We start from the raw sequence: 9,067 nt of genomic DNA, 5'->3' as shown, positions 1-9,067 counted from the left end.
GGCTCGCCACCTCCCCTCGTCTGGACCACGTCTGGACACTCACCAACCGCGGGCGGGATACTTCTCAACCGGCTCCCGAAGGCCAATATCCGGATTGCGCTGTCCGGTCTTCTCGCAGTTCCGCGATGGTCCTGTAGTCCTCAAAAGGGGGGCAGCGGCAGAGGGGGCCGCGCCACCGGGCTTCCTCGCAACGCGAGTACTCGGAAAAATAAAATAAAAGCAGATCTTAAACAGATCTCAGCAGTGCCTCCAACTTGTTGGGGGGGAAATTCTCCCGGGGTCGGCTGGGCCGTCCGCGGACCTCCGGGCAGGGAGGCCCCAACTCCTCCCGTGTATCCCAAAAAATGATTATGAGGCACACGCAAGAAGCAAGGTGATTCTGCTGTTTATTAAACAAAATGGCAGGGTTGGGTCATGGATCGTACGCGTCCGTCCTGACACTCACTCTTCAATCGTGGGGCTCGCAGGCCATTTTTACCTTGGTATGACGCGCTACTTGCGTCACCTGGGAAAAGTTAGCAAAAAACCTATCGCCACTCTGGATTGGTTCCTCGAGTGGTAGGGTTAGTATAGCATACGTATAGAGAATGTTGTTAGTGGTCGAGGGTCAGTCAGGTGGTATACTTGGGTTGTCCCTTCAATTTGATACATGAAAATTGTTACATGAAGACCCCTGAGGATTGGCTAATGTTAATGGCGTCAGTGATAAGAGCCCCATGTTCTGATTGGTCCACTCGCGAGCCCCCCAGTCTCGGACCATCGCTGTTCCCAGCTCGCGGTGCACCTGTCATTTGCAACAATGTATCAGTATGGGTATGTGCAGACAATGTGAAGATTTATTCAAATGCTGGAAGACAGACTACTCCCACCACCGCAGATGTCCATTGAGTCACTTAATTGTATCTGCCTGTGTCTTAAAACGTGGGATCCAGGCGCCTCCGTCCTCCGGGGCCTGGCACCCTGTCAGGTTCGGCTTGGTCTCGTGAGGAGAGACTGTGGTTGAGGCAGAATTCTGCACATTTAATATTGCATTTTCCACTGTGTGTCTGGCTTAATTTGCAGGTGTGACCTTGGCGTCGGCTTGCGGCATGCGAGTTTGCAACATTGTGCCCTTGACTGTCTGCTCTCGCGGGGCTCATTCTGCAGGGTCAGCAACTGTACTCTTGCCCGTTCAATGTTCATGGAGGCTCTTGCTTGCGGCCTACTTGGGCCTGGTGCATAGGTAGAGACGTTTGATGCACGGCGCTTTAGGTTATGGTATCATATTGCTTTATCCCCAGTATCATGTCTTCGTTATATTTCTCATTGCGATGCATGGTTTAGGAGAAGCGTGAGCAAGCATTTTAGATGAGTTCATTGTGCGTCTTGCGTTTCAGCATTTTGAAAAACCTATGTGAAAAATAATAAAGATGCGCGTCAGTGGGTGTGTCCGTCACCTACGTCATAGCACTGAATATGTTCTTCGTGTGGATTGGTGTGGGGGTGTCCAGTGTGCATGTTTGCACGGGTGTGCTGGCCGTTGGCTAGGTCGTCATGGCATCTCTAACTATGTGTTCATTTACTGTTGAATGGTTCAGTCGAGTTCATCCATGCCGCAGGTGTCGGCATGGGCAGGGCAGGCTGGTGGGCACATCCGTATGTTCCTGTACCAGGGTATCTGGTCATCTGGTAGATGGGCAAACTCCTCTTGTGGCGGGTGTCTGGGCCGCGATCCTCTAGGCCGGGGGTGTGAGGGGATTGGTGGGAGCCTTTTGTTCCATTCTCCCACTTCAACATAGTGGCATTCGCCTCTAAGGCCCTGTCCACTACTGAGAAGAATTACCCCACAGTGGAGAAAGAGATGTTGGCATGGGCTGTTGAGCAATTCAGGACTTACGTATAGGGCACCAAGTTCAAACTGGTCACCAACAACAAGCCTCTCAATCATATGCTCAGTCCACGTGGGACAAAGACGTCAACACCCCGGTCGGCATGCATTGATATTGATATTTTATTTGTATTGTGCTTATACACAAGTGTTTCAGAGCGTGACGAGGCAAGGGAGGGGGAACAAGGGAGAAACAAAACAACAATCTTACTAGGCTCAGTGACACTGAGAACGTGCAAGTGCATTGCGGCCAAACTGCAGGAATATACATTTGAAAAAACCCACATACCCGGTTGGAGAAATGCCCAGGTAGACTGCATGTCAAGGTTACCTGGCAACAAAGAAAAAGCAACCACGTTTCTGCTAGAGGAATGCATTGTAGCAACTATCCAAGACCTCAGGTGTCCAGAATTCCTAGAGATAAGTGAAGGACACTGGAACGAGGAGGTCAGTAAGGATCCCACCATGGTGAGACTTCCAAAGTGGGTTAGGTACGGTTGGCCAGGAGAAAACGGCCATACCTGAAAGCATGAGGCCGTATTGGAAAGTGGCAGAAGAAATCTCAGAGGTGGAAGGATTGCTCATTAAGGGAGATTAAGTTATACCGCCAGTGGGAATGAGAAGAGTCCTTCTGTGCAGAGCCCATTGAGGCCATTTAGGAACCACCATGACACAATGAAGAGAGAGGTGTACTGATGGCCTGCCAGGGACCAGGAAATATGCTCCATGATTGAGAGATGCAGCGAGTGTCTCGAGTGTCTCAACATGACAGGTGCTTGAAGACCAGACACGTCCTGATGATTCCCATGGAGATACCAGAAGTGGTGTGGCACAATGTGGGGTTGTATTTTATAGGTCCATTGGAGGCAATGGCACCCGAGCATCGGTATGGCATAGTAATGGCAAATTACTTGTCTAAATGGGTAGAAGCAGAATTCAACCACAACATTACTACGGATACGGTCATAGAAGTCCTCACATCCATTTTTCAGAGGGAAGGTCTCCCCAAAGATTTAGTCACAGCCAATGGAGTACAGCTTGTGTCAAGGGAAATTGAGTCATTCCTGCACAAACACAACACAAAACAGAGGAAGGCCACAATGTACCATCCCCAAGCAAATGGACTTCTGGAGAGGGCAAATAGGTTAATAAAAGAAGCCATCCAGTTAGCACCCGCTTCTGGCATGGATCCACTCAAAACAGTCAAGGGGGCTGTTGCAGCCCACAGATTAACCCCCAGCGGCATCACCCAGAGTGTCGCAGTTTTGAATGCTGAGGGGGAGTAGAGCAGCATCCACACTGGTGCCACTGTGGTTGACCAGAGTAAAAGAAGAGGACGAAGTAGACATGGCAGAAGTGGTGTGGAGGCTGGAAAACAGCAAAGCGCACATGAAGAGATGGAGTGATCAGAGAAGAACGACCCAAAGCCGAGAAGTCAAGGAAGGCGACTGGATCAAAAAACGACTACTGAGTAAAGATCAAACGACAGGTCAAAACTTCAGTCAACCAGTAAAAGTCATCCACAAAGGGCCAAATCACATTCACACAGAGGATGGCTGCACGTGCAACATGGAGATTGTGGCAATGTTTGAGAAGCGTCGCACAGCGGAAACAACCCAGGAGGAATTCACGTCCGGTAAAAGCCCTGACAGAGAGGCCACAAGAGGGCAGGAATTAGAAACCTCCTTGAGAGAAATCACAGAGACAGAAAGAGAGGCGTTGGAAACATCCCAAGAAGCAATTCAAGCACACGACACAGGTGGCAGGATGGAAGATCGTCCTAGAAGACTGTTCAAAGTATGATGACTTTGTAATGGAATAAACTTTGCTTGCTTGTCAAAGGGATGTGTGTAGGGACCTCGCGAGATCACGCGCCACAGCATAGTCTCGCGAGAATTCCCGCGGCACCCGCCAAGAGCCGGGAAAGCGTGCCAGTACCACTTGTGAAGGCGCCTATGCTACGGAGCAGGTTGTGCTCCCGGCGCTCCTCCTAATGAGGGACTGAAGACTGCCTCAGGACTGCAAAGCAGCCCAGGACACCTCGGTCCTACATACTTACCTCTTTAGCTATGGACATATAAGGAACCCTTGTCAGAGTTACTAGCTGTTTGTTACTAGAGCAAATAAAGTCGTTCAATCCTGCTGGCTCATCCCCTCTTATTACACTACACTATTTCTTGAAAAGTGACACATTTCTGCTTGTTCTTCACAATACTTCTGTACTGAATACAAATCTTGGTTGAGAAAAGCTCACATCTCTAGTTCTACAACGTGACTTTTTGTATGAGTGCTAAGTTAAATCTGAAGTCGACAGAAAAAGAGCATGGAACTATAGACTATAGACAAGGTGTCCTATCACTTTAAGAGTTTTGGAAGAGACTATAGAAATGGGATTTGAAAGCACAAATTTAACACTAAGGGGCGAGGAGCAACATGAAATTAGAGACGCGGCAGTAAGGCACAACGCGAGGTAAGTAACCATAACAAGGTCTCCAAGATCCAAACTCAGCAACCGTTCATTAACTTAAAAGGGAAAGGAAGCGTCTACTTCCTGCATATGTGAGGAGGAGCGGCTGCAGCACCATAGCACTTTGTCGCTGTGCAGGAGCAGAAGATTTCGCTGAACTTACCCCCAGTGACGTGCAGCACAGCTGGCGCTTTCATCTCGAACCTTGGTGTCCGCACAGAATTGTCGTTTTCCCTGCATTCGGGGCTGCAGAAGAGGAAGGCTGCAGGTGGGACAAACTCATTTTTATTTCAGCCGAACTGCGAGCCGCGCACCATGACAGCAAGTCTCCGCGGCGGGAAGTTACTTCGCGCGCTGCACAGGCATCTGTCGGGACCCCAACACAGCTGGCCCTTGTGGCCAAGGGGCACCGCTGGAGCACGTGCTATCTGCCTCTCGGACCCACGGCAGATCGGTCACACCAGAGGCTATGGCTCGACTTGGGATCTTCACTCATTCATGCCAGAGGCGACCGCTTTATCCAAGGTCCGGACATACGGTGATCTTCTGGACATTTCAGTGAGGGACCCCGAGAGCTTTTGGGATGTGTTGGCCAGAAATCGATTAATTTGGATGAAACCTTATAAAACCGTCACGGACTGTGACTTCCAGAAGGGCAGGATTGGTTGGTTCCTCGGAGGACAGTTAAACGTGTCTGGTAAGTGAGAGCTTCCGCCGATCACTTGATGTAAGAAGTGTCTTGTCGTGGCCCGCTTGGAAGTCACACACCCGCTATTCCGTAACAATTAGTGCAAATGGTCAGGGCTCGCTCCGTTAACACAGGAAACAAGATCCGTGTAAAACAGCTTAATCGAAACGCATCTACAGAGGGTGTAGTGACGCGTACGCAAAACATGTGCAATAACACATTTGAACGTTTATACAAATTAGGCAACTTTGAAGCGTATAAAGTTGCCTCGTGTGTGTATATATATATACATACACATATATAATGAAATACTGGAATTGGTTTCAAAAACTTCTTTGTTTTACTATAGTTTAACGTCAATAAAAAGTTCGGGTGGAGTTCTCCGTTTCAGAATTTTCCCAGGTATAGAGCGCCTTGCGCTCGGGGCACAGGTACATTATTCCGGGTAAAGCGAAAGTGCGGAGAATGGAACCCTTCCGGACGTTTTCTAGATCCATTCAGCGGCGCTCATCTTCCCTGTGGGCGAACTCTTTGAGTGCTGCAGTGGGATGGGCTGAAAACAGACCGCCGATTGGAGGAGCGCTTCCAAAACTGGGCGTTGTCCCACTGGGAGGACCTCTTAAGGAGGACGAACCTTCAGATTGACTCCAGGGCAAGTCAGAGAAAACCCGAACAAAAGCACTCGGGTGATAAATCATTGTTTTAAACGCACGTCTCCTGTGAAATTTACAAGTCTTCTTTTTATTCCGCAATTGACATAGAATCACACGGATGACATAACTGGGATGTGAACGTGGAGTCCTGTTTCGCTCCAAGCTGTAACGTGGCAACATAAGTCCCCGGGCTGACTCCGCAAGTAAACTTGGCAACTAGCAACAGGCGTTCGCTGGCGGGGTCCCCGCGGAATACTTCTCCTGTAGCTGGGAATCCATTTAATAAAACAAAAACAAAAAAAAAAAACACGGGCGGCCGAGCGCATCTCTAATCGAAGGACTCCCAGGAATTGTGCTAGTGGGAAACGAATAGTAGATATGTGGAGTAGGTGGCTGAGGGGGGGGGGGAATCGCTGGTTCTAATTGCACCATGTGTGCATAGTTGCCAACATGATCCATTTCAATCTGGTGCTTATCCAGTCCTGTTTTTTTCTTTGTTTTCTGGGACTTGTAGTTCCGCTTTTCGCATTATAAAACTCGAACTGCAAGTCCCAGAATGCAAAGAAAAAAAAAACAGGACTGGATAAGCACCTACAGATTGGAAAGGATCATGGTGGCAACTTTGTGTTTGTGTTAGCTAGTCTTCCAGGAACAGGACCCAAGGGTCACTTATGTGTTGCTCACACTCCCATGGCCTACGTTCCAAAAGTGTGCACAATTTGTATAGCTCTGCTCACTTTAATAAAGGGTAAACGTGTGCTGTGAGCCCCTGACATTGAGGATAATTCCATTAGAATTAGAAAGAGAACCGTTTCTGTTTTATTTACGTTTTTGTAATCGTGTTTAATATATGTAGTGATGGGCCAGGCACAATTGTCTAGATTTACAATTAACCTCATTGTAAACGCTTGTGTATCAGTGAAATATTTATTTAAAACAATTAGCATTTTTTTCAACCCAGCCCCACCAATAGCGTGTGTGTCTGACTACAAAGCACTTACATCTTTCTTGAGGTGTGGCATCAAGCATATGCACTTCTGGGCAGTGAAACCTGCCAGCTTTAGGAGGTCACATGAGGTCAGAGCTCTGTCCCTGGCAGAAGCAGACCTCAGTAAGTCCAAGAACCATCCAAAAGACAAATGCTTTTACTAGGAGTGCTCTTCCTAAATTCATTTGAAATGTCTCCTTTTACCCAAGCTTGTAGAGTTGGCACGAGGCAGTATCATTTTTCATTTTTCTTTTTATTAACTGCCTTGGGGTTCCGCCCCCCCCCAGTGCCAACACCTTTTTTTGGTGATTTTGGTATTTCGCCATTCAATGCCTTCTAACGTTTTCTGTTTCATTAACAATGTACTATATATATATATATATATATACTGTATTCATGTATTCATGTATTGTAGGATTTAATGTGACATTTTTGACTGTAAAATTATGGAATGATTGATTTGTCAACTATAACAACAACAAAAATAAAAATCAGTATGGCTCGATTTACAAGTAAAACGACCATAACTTTAGGAAGTGATGACCTTTTTTCTCAGCCTGCCTTCCTCGCGGGTTTCCTGACACTGCTTGTGGCCTGGAGGGTGCGTTGTTTTCATCGCAGGTCAGTTGACGGCTCTGTATCTAACCGTACGTTCTTAACCTAGGGGAAGTTCCACAGAGTTGTCTGGGACTGGCTACCTCTATATGTGGCCAGTAGCGTGGGTAGGGTGTGGGTCTGAGGTTATCCACGAGTTCTTAGAAGGTTAACTACTACAACTCGTGATTACTTAATGCAACACACACGCATCCTGGTGTTCTGATGCTCCAGACGTTGCGCAGGTGCCCATGTCTCACCAGTCCCCAGAGGCGGAGCAAGCCTCAAAATTTGTCGGGGGCGGGATGGCATGTTTGAAAGCTAGTAGTAAGTGGGGCCACTAAACCCAATGCACGGTTGACTCTCCGGCCCTGATTCATGGAATTATTTGTGTGTAAAACAGGGATTTGCGTGCCACTCTGAACGCAAATCCCAATTCGTCAAACAGGGTTTTGCGGGCAGAACGGCACGCAACTCCCCGTTTTACACGCACATAATTCCATGAATCAGGGCCTTAGCCCTTTCCTCTGAGACCAGGAGGCACCAAGATGATAATCATTGGAGGTGTGGACCATCTAAAAGCTGAGGCCATTGTTAAGCAGTTGGCTTTATTGTAGGGAGCTCTTGATATTGCCTAGGCTGGCTTTTCGCTTCTGCCATTGTACGTAAACTGCTTTTATGTTAATGATTGTTTTGAATGTAGTTAAATACACTGCTCTCTGAGGTGAGGAATTGAATAGGCCCTGGCCTTTGGAGCCATGGGCTGAGCGTAAGGTCAGCATAATGCCTTCTGCCTCTAAGTGTGAGGGTTTAGCCTTCCCTAACCTGGTGCTGCCCACGCCAGTCCCGATGTTGCTATAGGGCTCATAACTCTTAACGTCAACCTCCCAAAACAATCTGACTCCTCTCTGCACCACCCTGCGTCTGCAAGGTGTAATCCTAAAGAGAGGGCTGTAATGCCCGATAGTTGGAGATTTGGCAACGGTGGTGTGACAAAATAACGACTACTCTGATGGAGTATAGGGATGAGTAGTGGTTTCTAAACTCCAACTCAGCCTCCACACTACTACTAATGAGCAAGCATCTCAGTCGTAAAGGTGATAACTGTCACTACATGAATGGTACACCTCTGTCACTTTAAGGTCGCATAAGCCCAGTGCCGGTTATTCTTTTCAAGAGGGATGTGAGCCAGCATTGAAGCATTGTTAACCAAGTGTATTGGGATGGAATCTGTTATTAGAACAATGTTTAGCTCTTTTGTGTATTGTGAGGAAAATATAAAAACAGGCTCCTTTTGGGCATATTGTCTTAATACTGGGAACAAAAAGGTACACGTTGCCCTGTTTAGAGTGTGGTGTTCGATTAGAAAGATTCTTATATGTGACAGCACTCGGGTGATAGGATTGAGGTGAAATAAGGGTTGACTGTGTCTGTGGGGAAGGCTGCCCTTGGGATTCCGTATCATCCCAAAGAAAGCTTAGGCTTGTTTTTAATATGCAGCTTTTTTTTGCTGTTTTAACTATTAAATTATTTATCATGCTATGTATTGAATAGGTAATACTTATTTGATATTGAATGGAAGGACAAGGGCATACCACCCTCGCCCCTCCAACCCAAACCCCCTGCCCCCCCTTTTTGGTATTGTGTAGGGTGAGAGCTGTTTTTACCACCCCCTGGAATTGGATTTGATACTAAATTGGTTTGATTTACATCGTATTTTGGAACCATACTTTATGGATTTAGGGAATTTTGAGCTTTGAGTTTAAGGTTAATGTCTTGTGCAATCCATAAAGATGATACTATTTGAATT

The 9,067-nt window shown here is 47.2% G+C and overlaps 1 protein-coding gene across 1 annotated transcript in view; it reads left to right on the top strand.

Annotated features, from left to right (window-relative positions):
* The first annotated feature begins 4,649 nt into the window (after positions 1 to 4,649).
* Positions 4,650 to 9,067, top strand: part of ACSS1 (acyl-CoA synthetase short chain family member 1) — a 968,098-nt gene continuing 963,680 nt past the window's right edge. Inside the window, exon 1 of the mRNA XM_069606883.1 lies at positions 4,650 to 5,031. Within this exon, the coding sequence (XP_069462984.1) occupies positions 4,650 to 5,031 (382 nt within the window). The remainder of the gene's footprint in view (positions 5,032 to 9,067) is intronic.

The sequence above is a fragment of the Ambystoma mexicanum genome, chromosome 4p (genome assembly GCF_040938575.1).
Source record: "Ambystoma mexicanum isolate Mex_15411 chromosome 4p, UKY_AmexF1_1, whole genome shotgun sequence".
Taxonomy (NCBI): Eukaryota; Metazoa; Chordata; class Amphibia; order Caudata; family Ambystomatidae; genus Ambystoma; species Ambystoma mexicanum.
Note: the sequence above shows the minus strand (reverse complement) of the source record. Positions and strands in the feature narration are given on the sequence as shown.